This window comes from Sus scrofa, chromosome 8 (genome assembly GCF_000003025.6).
Source record: "Sus scrofa isolate TJ Tabasco breed Duroc chromosome 8, Sscrofa11.1, whole genome shotgun sequence".
NCBI lineage: Eukaryota > Metazoa > Chordata > Mammalia > Artiodactyla > Suidae > Sus > Sus scrofa.
In genome coordinates, this window is record NC_010450.4 from 73,875,021 (window position 1) to 73,891,165 (window position 16,145).

Below are 16,145 nucleotides of genomic sequence, written 5' to 3' on the forward strand. Positions count from 1 at the left end.
TGCCCTAGGAATTGTCAGATCACTGGTCAGTTAGACTCCTCTATGCTTCTGGTGTCAAAAGGAATTAAATCTGAAGGGTCACATTTAAGAAAACCCATGTTATTTAAAAAAAAAGAATATTTGTCTTGAGTTCTCATTCCAAATAAATTATAAATAAAACATTTTCATTCCTGATCTTTCCATTGGGAGGTCCACAAAAAATGACCCTGTCTGCAATCCAAGAAGTCAATGGTCTTTCGAATTTACAACCTAATCTTTGCAAAGGACCATGAAAGAGGGAAAGAGAAAGCCTGTTGCTTTCAGATCTTCTGTCTACACTTTTCTTTGTTGATGTGTATCCAGGGAATGTTTGAAGACACAGGGGCTTCTTTTTTCTCATCTCTTTAGAAGAAAATGTAACCATTTAAAATCAATCCATCAGAGAGACTTAGAGCAAGTAAGAGACAAGTCATCCGTCATTTAGACAGTGCTTACTCTTCCCCTTGGCCTTTTGGGTTGAGATGAAAAGAAGAGTTGACCAGAGCCAGCACTTTCCCTGGAGCTCTGAATGCTGCTTGAGCATCTCAGTACCTGAAAGACACCTGAGGTCTAGATGATTCCCGAGCATCACAGTAGCCCTGGCACCATCCCAGGGGTTGAGCACGGGCCCCTGCAGAGGTTTCCTGGAGGAACTGAATAGTCCAGTGAAACATGTTTCAGGAGATGTTTCCTAGGTGAAAAAAAGATATACAGTTAACCTTTTCTTGTGTAGAGAAAGCAGCTTTCTCTTGAAGAGTGCTTTGAAATCTGAAAGCTTAAGATAAAACCTTTGCTACTGTGTCAATGCTTGCCCCAGGACTTATGTTATCAAAGATTTCTAACAGAGTAACCACTGATATCCTATATGAAATAATAACAGTTTGAGTACTTTCATGCATATTATCTCCTTTGATTCTCATTTGTAGAAGAGAAATAGTGGGGAGACTGGGATCCCACCCTGAGTCTTCCAATTCCACTCTCCCACCTTCATTCCTAAACATATTTTCTTCTTTTGTCCATAATACTCTCATGCTTTCTCATTCAGCCCAGTGAGTGGGAATTGATGGATCAAGGTCAAAGTTCCCTCTTGCTGTTGGTGCAGGTGATCGATTTGGCCCTGGAACTACCAGTGACCTGGAGGCGTCATTCCCTATTCAAGATGTCCTGGAAAACTACATTTACTACTTTCAGGGTGTTCATGAAGGCATTGAGCCAACCCATGATATTTTCAGTTTTTACGTAAGTGACGGAAGCAGTCGATCTGAAATCCAGAGCATCAACATCACCATCGAGGTAAAGATTTTGGAAGTTGGGAAACTTCGGCCTTTGGCCACCATACCCCTCCCCATCACCAGATAGCTTTATATGAACTCAAAAACAAAGAAAATTGGGTCTGACCTTCGATTTTAAAGAGCCATCTAAAAAAATATAACCCTGACCTTTAGAAAACTTATAGAATTAAGGCTGGCATTTGGGGATGGTCTGACTTGGAAATCTGAATTTCCCTTTCAGGGTAAAATCAATCTGTTCTGTGTGAAAACAGTTTGTGAGGGTCAGACAGAGGCACCTTTGCCAGTGTCATATTAGGTGAAGAATAACATATGCTTATTTTTCCCTGAAATTATTGCATAGGTTCTATGTCCACACTTGCCTTTTCTTATACTTCAGTGCATTTATTCATTACATTGTAACTGTAAAGAAATGTGTTCCTTGATGCTGTATTTATTCTCGTTTGAGCAACTACATAAGCTTATTCTGTCACCCCAGGGAGAGAGAGAGAGAAAAGATAAAACTCAGAATGGAATGCTCTGTGCCTTGAGAAAATAAAACCTGGTACCCTCAGCACTCTTCGGGGACAGTGGTGGAGGGGGGCTGACACGGGGTCGGGGGAAGGTCAGGGATACAGCTTTAGACACCCACGCTTTCAAATATGTGTCCTTCTACAGGTACTGTGATATGCTAAAGGCTCTAAGGCCGTTCTGATTTCAAATATGTCCTTTTATCCCCCAAATATATTTGTAGTTGTCTAACCACAGTGTCCATATTTTTGGTCTGGAAGCTGTCATCCTTATATCTGGAAAATAATCTGAAATATCCATCAGTGTCTTTTCAAGGGGACATCTGGTTTGTATGAGCTGCTCTCCTCTCAAACTAACCATTTTGATTGGGAGTTAAAGACAGCAATACATTAGACACAAACTACTATACCTAAAATAGAGACACAGCAAAGATTTACTCTATAATACAGGGAACTATAGTCAATATCTTGTAATGACTTATAATGGAAAAAATCTGAAATACATACATACACACACATATACGTATTTTTTTTAAAAAGAGATTCAATTATACATACATATTATCTCTCTCTCTCTCTCTCTCTCTCTTTTTTTTTTTTTTGTCACCCTGTGGCTTATGGACTTCCCAGGCCAGGGATAAGATCCAAGCTGCAGTCGAGACCTAAGCCACAGCTTTGACAATGCCACTGTGCCAGGCCGGAGGTCGAACCTACATCCCAGTGCTCCCAAGGCGCCACCAATCCCATTGTGCCACAGCGGGAACTCCTGTAACTAAATCTCTTGGCCGTACACCTGCACCTAACACAATAGTATAAATCAACTGTACTTCAATAAACACATAGCTGAATACTAATAAAATTAATAATGAAAGACAATGACACCTTAAATCCTTCTTGATGTGCTGGTATTACTTTCTCTGAATACCATGCATTATTTTTTTCTTCTGACACCAGTATCTGTGAGACCTAACGTTTTATGCTTTAATCAGAGGAAGAACGACGAGCCTCCCAGGATGACCCTGAGGCCCCTTGGTGTGCAGCTACCATCAGGAGCCGTGATAAGCAATGCTTCTCTGAACCTGCAAGACCTGGACACTCCAGATAATGAGCTGATTTTTGTACTGACAAAAAAGCCTGGCCACGGTAGGACACAACTGCTATGGGAAGCTTCTTAATTGAGGTGCCCGATGGGTTGTTAGAATAAACACATAGATTTCAGCTGATCATTCCTCTGCCTTGCCTGCATATAGTCCATTTTTGCATCAAAGCATAATCAAATTCACAGCTAGCTAATATTCTTTGGGGTCATAGTAGATGCTGGTTGCTCTCGAAGCCCGAATCCTGGGTAATTTTGTCTCTGAAATTCAATTTCAGCTGTTTTCTTGCTTTCTTATATAACCGCAGGCAAAAACAAGTTTTCAGAATCTGCACATCCTCTTCGCAGAGTAGGCATCATTGCTTGATAATCCTGGGCCATTTCACGCAAGGAACAGCGTAGCAGCCTTGTAATTAATTACGAAAGGTGTTCACTTCAGGATAGAGGTGTGGTAGACATCTTTATGAGCTTATTCCTTTTGCAAAGAAAGCACTTTTCCTGATTAAACCAGAGATTAAAAAAAAAAAAAAAAAAAAACCCACCATGAGAATCTTCCACCTACTTTTTCTCTAAGTACCATTCCCCTGGTATTAACTAAAGCTCTGGAATTTTCATCTCCCAAGTGCGGTCCTAGTCCATCCTAATTGTTGTTGGTCTTTTAAAGATGAATGGTTGCTGTCAATGGAGAGTTAGCAGGAGATGCTGTTGGCCATTGCATTTTAGCTTGACTTCATCCACTTTCACTTTCTTTAATGAAGCACTTGAAACTGTCCCACTGCAGCATACCTGACTCTTAAAAACAGAGAAATATGCCTCAGCCCAAAGATGCTTAGTGTCTTTCTGAATTTAAAAGGAATTTAAAACCTACTCCTCTCTCCCATCCCAGATGCCCTAAGAGGTAGGCAATGAGTGAGGAGTACTTTATTTTCACCTTGCAGAAGGGAAAATAAGGTTTAGCTAATGAAGTGAGTTTGAATTCATGGAGAGAAATTTGATTCCTAAGCCACTGTGTTACCATCTCCAGCCGTGTCTCTTTTAAGAGATTTTTAACCAGGAAAAGCGGTGCTTGATCTTCTTTATTTGGAGATGAGGCCATGAAGCAGTACCTTGTGCTTCTGTATAAAATGCGGAGTTGTTGGTCATTTATGTCTGTGCCACCCAGAGCCTTTGAAGTGCTTGACGTCCTACTCAGGCTCAACGCGGTTGACAAAATCAGACAATATTTTGGTGTCATATCTACTCTACCATTGTTTCTTTCTTCTTCTTCTTCTTTTTTTTTTTTTTTTCTTTAACTTCCTTCCTCAGGTCATCTACTGCTGAGGCAGACTGCTTCTGAGCCTCTGGAGAATGGGAAGATTTTGGCCCAGGGCTCCTCCTTCACCTACCAGGATGTCCTGGCCGGGCTGGTTGGGTACATGCCAGCGGGTCCCAGTGTGGCAGTGGATGAGTTCCAGTTCTCCCTCACTGATGGCCTCCACATGGACACAGGGAGGCTGGAGATATACACAGAGCTGCTGCCCACAGGGGACCCCCTCCACTTGGCTGTAAACCGAGGCCTCCAGCTCTTGGCAGGTACCATGGGGATGGAAGAGAGTGGCCGTGACTTCTCCATTGCTGGTGTGCAGTACTTCCTTCCCCGTCAGCTCCCAGGGAGGGTCTTGAACTGGGTGTGCAGAATTTGGGGAGGCTAGTGTTGGGAAGAACCATTGTTTGGGGGACACTAAGAGTTGTGAATGACAACTGTGAATCTCTGACATTCTTTGGACCAGATGCCCTGTCGGTGAATTTGAGAAAAACTTGAGAAGCGTTTGTAATATTTCTAGGGTCCTCAAAAATCTTAATTTATCTAACTACTCATGGGCCCTGGAGTTTTTGAACATTGCCACTGCCCATCCAGCCTGAAATAGAACGAAACCAAACAAAATCTGGCCAGATTTTCAAGATGTTTATTAAAAAAGAAAAAGCCTGGAGGGGGAATTAAGAAGTCATCATGCACCAAGAGAGATTATGCAGATAATTGAGAACCAGTAGGTATGGTGTTCCAGGTCTCATGTGCACGGTTTTGCTCAAGGCTCAGCCATGCTGAAGGACCTGCGACAAGTGTCAGTCTTGGAGTCAGTTTGCAGTAGAGAGTTCCTTAATTAGTGAGTGGGCCTTTTACCCACAGAGCTTCTAGATCTTACTGGAGTTCCGTTACTCGTCTTGTCTTAATTTTACAAGTATTTGTAGTGACAAATATATCCTATAACGATATTTGAAAATTTGGAGATTCCCAAAGGTCCCAGGTACTAGGTCTGGGATTTAACTTTATCCTCTTTACAAGCTGATAAGTTAGCCAGTTACTGTTTCATGGATGCTGAGAGAAGACCCGAGATTCCTTGGTCAGAGACAAAGTATTTTGTGACAGCACAGCCGGCAGCATCACTACCAGCAAGTTTGCATTGATTGGAGGTGGTGATGGCAGCCAAGTTGATGGGGGTGCCGCAGAGGGCCCAGATGAATGCCCTCGTGTGCATGGGATGCACTGCAGAAGGGGAATGCTGAGCTTGGGGGACTCCCCAGGTTATAGCAATGACAAGCAAGCCTGATCTTTGTCCCAAAGGAGGATGTCATCTCCTCAGGGTTATTGCTGAGAATGGCCTGGGTAATGAGTGAGCACCCTTGCATTCATGGCATTCCCCAGCAAGAATGTGCAGGGGTGCACAGGGCCCCTGGTGGACGGCCACTTCCAACAGCGGAGTGTACTCTACACAAGTGACTAGGACCCACCTGATCAGAATTTACGATTTTTAACATGAGGAAATGGCTGGAGAGGAAAGCAAGGGGGAAGGAAGGCCCTGAGAGGAGGTGTTTGCTGGGAGACAGTGCCTTGCCTCCGTCCCCAAGACCCGTGCCTCCTTCCGGGGCCAGGCTCCAGGTCTCCCTGCTCTGCAACCCTCACCACATCCTCTGTCTTGAGAAACAATGATTCTGACTGTTCTATCTGAGGTCACAACCAGATGTGTTTGCAAGTTTATGGAAAGCTGTTTTTTTATGGTTTGGTGATCCTTACGACATAAATAAATCCGGGCCAAGCAGGTTTCATCATAGATCTGGGAGTCATTTACATTGTAGAGCTAGGAGTTATTACATAGATCCAGGTATGGTGGGAAAGGTCACGGGAGTAGAGCAAGCATAGGCAGAGTGAAAATGGACCAGAAGAGAAAAGCGGCTCAGATCTAAATGCAAGGGACAATTAGCAAATTGGGAAGGTGAGACTATGCACTTAGGGGAATTAAAATTTATTCAGCTGGAAATAGAAGTGTAAGCTGCCTGTACTTCCTTAGACAGGGAATGTGGGATAATTTAGTCTCTAGCCTCCTAAAGCCATCTGACATCCTATCAAAGGCAGTGGTGGGGAACGACCTCGTCTCTCCCGTTCTCTTCCAGGGTCCGTAGCACCCATCACAGAACAGCACTTGAAAGTGGCAGATACCGACTCAAATGACCATCAGGTGACATACATCTTGAAGGAGGATCCTGGTGCAGGGCGCCTACAGATGCTAAAGCAGGACGACCTGGCACACATCTCCGTTAAAGGCCCCATCCGAAGTTTCACCCAGGCTGACCTCAGCCAAGGTCAGCTGCTTCCCTTCTGCCCACGCACACGTCCAGAGACGCCACCCTCAGTAACCTATGACAGCCAACTGCACACTTGTGTTTCGAATGAAGAGCTGAGTTATAGCTTCATTTATTCTTTCTTGTCTCCTCAGTTTTGGGGTTTTTAAAAAACTATCCTTCTTAGCTAAAATGTGTTCATGCTTTCAAAGAACCCTGATGAAATCGGGGGCAGTTAGAGAGGGAAAAAATCCTTTTGACTTCCTGTGATGCTAACAAGTGTGTGTGAGCGAGAGAGAAAGAAAAGAGAGGTGAATTGGGATGGATTAAGGTGAAAATTATGTCTGCCTTAGGTGGACAATTTATATCCCTTTCCAGCTCCCCAAAGAGCGCAAGTTAATGAACTAAGCAAAATGGAAGGGCATAAATCGGAGGTGCCTGAGGGAGCTTACATAGCTCATCCCTCCTCCAGGAAATGCTGATGTAATGTGAAGGCAGAAATGTTAAATGCTACGTAGTTACTATGCAGAGCTTTCAGGGGTAAAAAGCCACAGCTTGGCGGGGGTGGGGAGGGGACACAATCCAGCATCTTGTGATGATGTGTAATTCCATGTAGAGGTGGAAACATGGCCCCCCGAGGAGCAGAATAAAGTCCAGTCTGCACTAACACCTGCAGTCGATTGCACCCAAAGTCTCATTGGACCTGTCCGTACTTTAGTGAGGGGAGAGGAGTCAGTCCTTAACTATCCCCTGACTCGGTGTCCCTTTTTACAGTATGAGAGCAGGCTCCTCTTCCTAGAGGTGTGGTTGTAGTCACATTGCTGGGTGCTTCTAAGTGACGTGCAGGTTAAGAAAACGGTAATGTATTGCATTTTTCCCTTTGGATCCATTTGACTTCCAGGTAGAGCTTGTTTATTTTGCTCATCCTGTTCTTTGTTGGCTGGGTATACCCCATATGGTTCCTAAAATGATGTAATTCTGTGCTGGGAACTGGGAGGGCCACTTCTGGGAGGATGTGGCTGAGCTGTCTGTCCTCTTGCCCCGTGACATGGATATATAACAGGGTGACACGTGCTCCCCGTGGGCAGTTTCACTGATGTCGGTATTCACAAGATTTCCTAGCGTCTTCCATGGACGCTGAGCCCCAACTGCAAGCAATGCGTGCGACTTGCTTCTTGGGCTGATTTTTATCATTGCGGGGGTGGGCATTGATGATGCGGGAGTCGCTAGTGGGAGATGAAAGGGAGGACATGAAAATCTCAGATTAAAATGTCAAAAGCACTGTCACCGTGAGAGGGGGCGAATTGATTCATTGGTGTGAATACCAGTGGAGTTCTCACGTGACATTCAGAAATAAGGGCAGAAAACACTAATAGCCCGTTCGGATTTTCTTGTCCTTTTTACAGGCCTCGTGGAATACCATCATGGAAAAGGAGAATCTGGTGGGAGCTTTGCTTTTAAATTTGATGTGGTGGATGGAGAGGGCAACAAATTGGTTGGCCAGTCATTTTCCATTAGTGTTTTGGGTAAGGGGCCCTTGGGTCTCTAAACCTCCTCCGAGTTCTGAGACTGTGTGACGCGTGCCACGCTCCCCTTGATGCTCAGCCTTTCCTTGAGCGGCTGGTGCAGAAATAGGGATCCTGTACCCCTGTGTGCAGTTGCGGTTCCCTGACGGTCTCTTTAGCAGACAGGCCTGAGGACTCTTTTAATCTTACCGCTGAACACTACGCCCAGAAATGAAAACAGGGCGCTGAAAATGATCCCATTCAAATCATTCTCTCCTTTTGTTAATAGCAAATTTTATTAAAAATTTTCTTTTATTAAAGTATAGTTGATTTACACTGTAAGGGAGTTCCCATCATGGCTCAACGGTTAGCGAACCCAACTAGCATCCATGAGGACGAGGGTTCAATCCCTGGCCTCGCTCAGTGGGTTAAGGATCTGGCATTGCTGTGAGCTGTGGTGTAGGTCGCAGACCCAGCTTGGATCCTGAGTTGCTGTGGCTCTGGCATAGGCTGGCGGCTCCACCTCCGATTGGACCCCCCTAGCCTGAGAACCTCCATATGCTGTGGCTGTGGTTCTAAAAAGGCCCTCCCCAAAAGTGTGAATTTCTGCTGTATAGCAAAGTGATTCAGTTATTTATATTATACATATATACATTATTTTTAAAAATTTCTTAACGTGTAGTTGATTTACAATGTTCTGTCAATTTCTGCTGTGCAACAAAGTGATTCAGTTATGTGTGTATATATATATATACACTTACATATATACACACACACACATATATGCGTTCTTTTTTGTATTTTTTCCATTATAGTTTATCTCAAGATACGAATGTCGTTCCCTACACTGTACAATAGGACCTTGTTGTTAATCTATTTTATATAGAGTAGTTTGTATTTGGAATTAGCAGCTACAATTCTAATAATTCTGCTAATTCCAAACTCCTAATTTATCCCTGCCCAGCTGCCTCTCCCCTTTGGTAACCATAAGTCAGTTTTCTATGTCTGTGAGTCTGTTTCTTTTTTTGTAGATAAATTCATTTGCATCATATTTTAGATGCACATATAAGTGATATCATTTATTTCTTTCTGTCTGACTCATTTCACTTAGTATGAGAATCTCTAGTTGCATCCACATTGCTGCAAATGGTATTATTTTGTTCTTTTTTATGGCTGAGTAGTATTCCCAAATTACTCTTTCTGATATTTTCAGAAGACAAATCCCCACCAGTCATCACTGTGAATAAAGGGCTGGTCTTGGATGAAAACTCAGTGAAGAAAATCACCACTCTGCAGCTCTCTGCCACTGACAAGGAGACAAAGCCTGCAGAACTGATCTACACAATCACACGACAGCCCCAGCTGGGCCACCTGGAACACACAGCATCACCAGGTAAACCCATCATCTGAGTCCAACAAAACAAAAGGTGGGATTTAGTAGGTGCTTGGGGCAGCCACAGCATGTGTACCCATTCACCTCACTTTGTTGGTGTTTATTTTTGGCCTCACTAGTTCCATCCATGACATACCACCTTGCATTAGATTTAGCGCACAGTAGGTGCTCAATACTTCCTTGCTAGAAAATGAATTAAAAATTACAATTTGATGGAAACGATCTGATCTCCATGACTAGAGTTCAACAAATAGCAAGTGAACATGCAATATTGAGTGAAGTTCCAGTTTAGCTGCTATAGAGGGAAAAAAAAAAGATAAAAGAGACACAGGTTTCATCCTTCAGAGGGCTCTCTCCTGGTTGAGAGAAGGAATCTCTGCATAGACCCATATGTAAGGGATGTAAGGGGGAATATGGCAGGCATTTTAGGAACTGTTTAAACCTGGTATCATAGGAGTTTGAAAGCAGAAGAGGCTCCGTTGGGCGGGAGGTGCACAGAGGTGGCATTTAAGGATGCCCTTGAAAGGTAGGATTTGGGCAGTCAGAAAGTGTGTTATTTCCAGAGACAGAACAACACCGTGGACACCTTCAGAAAATTATGAGTGGGCCCCTTGCACTAAAGCACATACCCTGAAAATAGCAGAAGGAGGGGCTCGTGGGTAGATTGAGATTTTATGGAGGGTCTTCGACGTGGCCATCAGTAAGCCCTGTTTGATTCAATAGGCAACAGAGAGTCACGGCAGAATCTTGAACAGGGAAGATTCATCTAGTGGCCAACAGGATGAACTGAAAGAAAGAAAGAAAAAGGAGGGGAGTTCCCGTTGTGGCGCAGTGGTTAACGAATCCGACTAGGAACCATGATGTTTCGGGTTTGGTCCCTGCCCTTGCTCAGTGGGTTAAGGATCCGGCATTGCCGTGAGCTGTGGTGTAGGTTGCAGACGCAGCTCAGATCCCGCGTTGCTGTGGCTCTGGCATAGGCCGGTGGCTACAGGTCTGATTCGACCCCTAACCTGGGAACCTCCATATGCCGCTGGAGCGGCCCAAAAAGACAAAAAAAAAAAAAAAAAGAAAGAAAAAGGAGGCAGTAACAGTGGGTAGAAAGGTTTATGTTTGACCAGATAGGAGCTAGTGAGGCTTCACCTGGAAGGGCAGCAGTGGGAATGGTTAGATGAGAATAGTATCAGAGATAATATTTAGTCCTCAGAAGTATTCTGTCAAAAAGAGGTGGTGGAAGGAAGGAAGGAGTTAATTTCAGGGGAGAACCTGTAGAACTTGGCATCTTGAATGGATGCGAGGGACAAGAGATATTTGCTGAACAAACAATCTCAAGGTAGAATTGTCTTTCCTTTGTACATCACAGAAATAGTCTCAGCTTGCAGGAAATTTAGATCACTGGTTTTCTTTGGATTTTAGGTTACAGATTCTTCATTCCTTTAACCAGGCAAATAGCAACACAGCAGAAGTACTTGCCCTAATGGAGGGAGTCAGACAGTAAACAAACAAGCAAGCAAATGTATCATATGCCAGTGGTGCTGCGTGGGGTGAAATAAGGGCATTCCTGGGGTGCAAGGAGCAAGGAGGCAAGGGAGGGCCTCCCTAAGAATAACAGAACGTTTAAGCAGAGATGAGAAGAAAGTGAGAGAGCCAGCCCCGCTGACACATAAGGGGAGGGGATCAGCGAGTGTCAACATCCTCCGTGGGATCAACCAGGAGCATCACGTTCCAGAGGCAGCAAGGAGACCAGTGTGTCTGGGACAGAGGTGGGGAGGGAGGGAGAGAGAGGTGGTGAATGAGTTGGAAGGTGATACAGTGGAAATGGTGAGGGAGATGGACCATGTCTGGGTCCAGGGTGATGGCGGAGGAGGTTGTGTCATGTATGGTAGGAAGGCAGAAGGAAGTGTGGACAGATTGGCCAAAATTCCTCCTGCAAATTAAAGCCCGGAGCCCTCCCCTTTTGTCCCAAAAGCTCCTGGGGGAAGCATGCAGATCCACACTCCCAAGACCTTGGCTGCAGGAGATAGTTGATAACTAATTCATGAGCTAATTGCTTCTGCCAGAATTCTGTCAGGTTGCTGATTGTATCTCTCCAAAGATGAAAGGGCAGACTCTGGGCCGTCGTGTTGGGCAGCTGCACCCACACCGCTCAGAGCTCCAAACGGCTTAGGGCTTCGTGCAAGGCACTGCCAGCTGCCAGTGAGTCACAGCCCCCACTCTTCTCCAACCCCAGGCTGTGTGCCCCAAGTTCGCCTTTTTGTATAGCCTCAGCCTTCAGTAGGCTTAAATCCTAGATGCCAGGACCAGGCTAGCCCGCTCAGGAGCCCCTCAGAGGGGATCGCACGCCTCCCTCCTCTTGGAAAGCAGCCTCCCCAAACAGAGGGAGGGGCCCTTCCCTCACCTGCCCTTTCCCATGGGGCTTGGCTTCCTGATCTGCATTCTCTCCCACCCCCTCCAGTTTTTCTCCATCCCCCTGTTTCCAGAAATTCCAAGCAGACCAGATAGGAAGATCCTTACTTCCAGGAGCCCCTCTCCATTCCTAATGGAGCAGGGCTGCCCTGCCCCCCACACCATTAGCCCCACACCAAATCCTTTCTGTAGCATTGAGGTGGCATTTTATCCTTCCCTGTGTCCCCTGACTGTGAGTTTGATTCTTTTTAATTTTCTTATTTTTAGGGCCACACCCACAGCAAATGGAAGTTCCCAGGCTGAGACTAAATTGCAGTCGCAGCTGCCGGCCTATGCCACAGCCACAGCCACGTGGGATCTGAGCCACGTCTGTGACCTACACAACAGCTCACTGCAACACCAGATCCTTAACCCACTGAGCGAGGCCAGGAATCAAACCCACATCCTCACGGGTTCTTAACCCGCTAAGCCGCAGCGGGAACTCTGATTTGATTCTTTTTAAATGTCATAGGTTCCCTTTTAAAGAAGTCCATGTTGATTAGTGATCATCCTCCCTGAAGGCATCTGGCGGCAGCTTAGAGAAAAGCACCTCACCCCATTTGTCTCAGTGGGTGAGGATGGGTCTCCCAGGGCTGGGGCTGGGCTGGAGCCTCTTTCCAAGAAGAGAGAACAGCCTCTAGGCCAGCACTTGGGGTACAGGCAGCTGTTGGGGGCTATTTTGGAACCAAATGCCTCTGGGAGTTCTCATTTTCCCCCAGGGCTTGCAGACATGATGGTTAACTATGAAATGGACTTCGTCTTAGGCCATCTTTCTTAGCCAGCTGACTATGATTATTCTCTTTAGACAGAGAGACACAGGAAGCCATGTGCTTATGGGAACCATGCGTGGACCTCCTACCATGGAGGAGAGTCACGTGAGGGTCTCGTCCCCGTGGGGGCTCTTGGCAAGGTTGACGGCCCGCACCTTCATTGTCAGGGACCCTAAGGACCCTCTTATTCTTGGCAGATCAGAGTGTAAGGAGTTAGATTATTCGGACAGAAGCTAAGCTGCTGGAACAAAGTGACTCCAAAATACAGGACCTTCCACAAAAAGTTTATTTACGCTCACAGCAAAATCCAGAGGCAGGTGGCTCTGTGATGCTTCACATGAGGCTCCATCTCTGGTCCAAGGTGATTACTGTAGTGGATGTAGCACCCTCATCCATCTCTTTTTTAGAATGGAAGGATACACATCCCCTTTGATCACATCCCAGGGGCAAGGATGCAGCCACCCAGAGCTGGGAGGTGGCTGGGAAATCAAGACCCTAAGTGGGCATCCAGTCATGTAGCCAGCAGTCGTGTTTTTAAAGCAGGAAGCAGTCACGTTGGCTCGCACAATCTCCAGCACACACTGCTTCTCACTTTATCACCTCATTGAGTGGCTGCTGCACGAGAAAGCTTAGGCCTTGTAAGTGGGAGCAAATATGTGGCAGTGTGTTTCAGTGGCTGTGACAGCAACCTGACAGAGGATATTAGGAGCCAGGGACTGTGAGTCCCACCTAAGAGAGAGCTGGGGGTGATCAGGAAAGACTTCCCGGGGGTGATGCTTTAGCAGAGGTATCCTTTGGCTTCCTCTTCATGTCAGCATCTCAGTATCAACCAAACCAAAATAAGACCCACCCATTATCTTCGTTTGGGTTCTCCCAGAGCAGAGGTGAGGTGTATTGGTCTGCTACATCTGCCATCATAAAGCACCACAGACTGGGCAGCTTAAACCACAGAAATTTTTTGTCCCAGGAATCTGGGGGCTGGAAGTCTGAGATCATGGTTTCAGCAGGGTTGCTTCCTCCTGAGGGAAAGCTTTGTTTCAGCCTCTCTCCCAGGCTTATAGAGCACGGTCTTCATGTTCATGTGGCATTTTTCTTGTGTGTGTATGTCTGTATCACTATTTCCCCTTTTATAAGGACATGAGTGATAATTGGATTAGGGCACATCCTATTGGATGACCTCATCTTAACTAATTACATCTGCAATGGTCCTATTTCCAAATAAAGTCACATTGTGAGGTACTGAGGGTTAGGACTTCAAGGCATGCATCAGGGGTGGTAGGGAGAGGGGGACACAACTCATTCCATAATAGGATTTTCAAAGGAAATCTGAAGCAGAGAAGCTGAGGGTCATGCACAGCATGAGCTTCAGGAGGGAGCAGACAACAGGCATAGAGCTTGCTGCAGCTGTGCTAGAAGCAGGAGGGCCTCAGCTGTCTCCTAACATCCTATTAGGAAGACAACTTCTTCAGAGATGCTTTATTCCCACATCTCTTCCCTGACCTGGACTGAACTTTCTCTATCATGCTGACCCTCCAGGGGAATTGGAAAAACTGACAGGGTTAATATAGGTCTCCGAAATACTGCCGGATACATGGTTTAGCCAGCAGGTTGGTGACTGAAAACACCTCGGATGGGATTAAAAAGCCTTCAAGATATTTCAAACAGTAACTACCTGCTGTGACGGCCAATGGAGACTGTATGCTATTAGAAACACCGTCTTGCTGATAAGTGCACCACTGAAGTCTTCCAAAACCCAATTAGCAACAGCTAAAATAATTTTTTTAAGTGTATAGAGATTGAAAATTCTGTGCTTACTAGCACCTTTAAGAGATTAATTGTAGTGGAAGAACTAAATTCATTCACCAAGTATGTTCTGAGAAACCGCTCAGTGTGAGGCACTATTCTAGGTGAACATTAGAAAGAAAGAGCAAAAATCTTGTCCTCTTGAAGCTTACTTCTAATGCAGCTTGTTACCCTCTGTCACTTAATTATGGATATCACTTAAATGATAATATTTAAATACCCCAGCAAAGTCAGTGTTTCAGTCAAGAAAATGCTATAGCCAAAAAGGTATTCTCAGATTTAGTTCAAAAATATTACAAGGATATTTCAATAGTGGATCTCTGAGTGGTTTTTGTGATTCTTCACTAATTTTCTGTGGGTTTCACTTTTCTTTAATAGAAATGTATCACTTTTATATTTTAAAAAATTAAAGGATAAAGGTGAAATCCAATAGGCTCCTTGACTAACCCAAAAAAGATAGATAAGTTTTACAAAAAGTATTTCTCACAGAATTTTAAAAAATACATCATTTCAACATGTAATCAATGTTAAAAAAAAAAAAAAGTACTCCTAGCAGGTAAAACTTTGGAGGTAGACAACCTTGACTTCCAGTCCCAGCCCTGTCCTCTTATTAGCTGGGCAACCTTAGATAGGACCATTGCTTTTCTAATTTTATTAGTGTCATAATCTAGAAAAACAATGCCACCCTTGACCTCCCAGGATTGTTGTTAAGAGATGAAACAATCTATATAAGCAAGCATGAAACTGCCTTCAGTACATGCTATGTGCTCGGTGTTTTGTAGGTTGACTTGGGAAAGACCCACTAAAATCAGGCCTAGAGCTCTCATGTGCTGCTGGCAGAATGTCAAAGGGTACTACCACTTTGGAAAATAGTTTGGTAGTTTCCTAAAAAGTTAAGCATATATCTTACATATATTCCCACCATTCCACTCATAGAGATTTACCCAAGAATGAAAACTTACATCCATACAAAGACTTGTGCACAAGGAGTCATATAGCCCCAAAGTGGAAGTAACCTAAGTGTCATTGAACAGATAAATGGATAAACAATGTATGGTATAGTCACCCAATGGAATATTACCCAGCACTGAAAAGGGATGAGCTATTAAAAACATGCTGCCATATGGATGAATCCCAAACAGTTATGCTAAGCATAAGAAACCAAATCTAAATAGCATATACTCGATGATTCTATTTATAGAAAATTAGAGAAAATGCCAACGAATCCATATGACAGAAAATAATTCATTTGCTTCTTTGGGATGGAATAGGGCACAGCAAAGGGAAGGATTGCGGAGTGTCAGTTAGAAGCTTTGGGATATGTTCCCTGTTTTGTTTGAGACAATGGTTTCATAGATGTAGCAAAGCTTATGAAATTGTACACATTATATATCAAATTTATCGTATGTCAATGTCCCCACAGTTTAAAAAAAATGTTTAAAAAAATCAATCCCATCACTTCTTTCCCAAGAGGAAGGAAAATCTAACACCTTTTTCAATCAGTCTTAGACTCTCATAAGGGGAACAGTGAATTAAGTGACTAGTTGATTATAGAATCCACACAGTTATTTCCCCATGAGCTGTGAGAATGTATGCACAGCAGGGGAAGAGGTTTAAATTTCTCAGTGCAGCTAGGCTGAAGTTATTAAATTTTTAAAGAATGGTATGGATTTCTGTCCAAAACCACAAGATGAGGTTACAAGATGGGGGATGCTTTTCTTTC

General features: G+C 44.4%; 1 protein-coding gene across 3 annotated transcripts in view; it reads left to right on the forward strand.

Annotated features, from left to right (window-relative positions):
- FRAS1 (Fraser extracellular matrix complex subunit 1) overlaps positions 1-16,145 on the forward strand; it is a 457,087-nt gene that overhangs the window by 372,653 nt on the left and 68,289 nt on the right. For 2 of the 3 annotated variants that reach the window (XM_021100605.1, XM_013978814.2), the window contains exons 42-47: positions 1,121-1,311; positions 2,806-2,959; positions 4,218-4,484; positions 6,342-6,530; positions 7,916-8,035; positions 9,228-9,407. In XM_021100605.1, coding sequence (XP_020956264.1) covers positions 1,121-1,311; positions 2,806-2,959; positions 4,218-4,484; positions 6,342-6,530; positions 7,916-8,035; positions 9,228-9,407 — 1,101 coding nt within the window. The remainder of the gene's footprint in view (positions 1-1,120; positions 1,312-2,805; positions 2,960-4,217; positions 4,485-6,341; positions 6,531-7,915; positions 8,036-9,227; positions 9,408-16,145) is intronic. The other variant, XM_021100604.1, reaches the window with a different exon arrangement.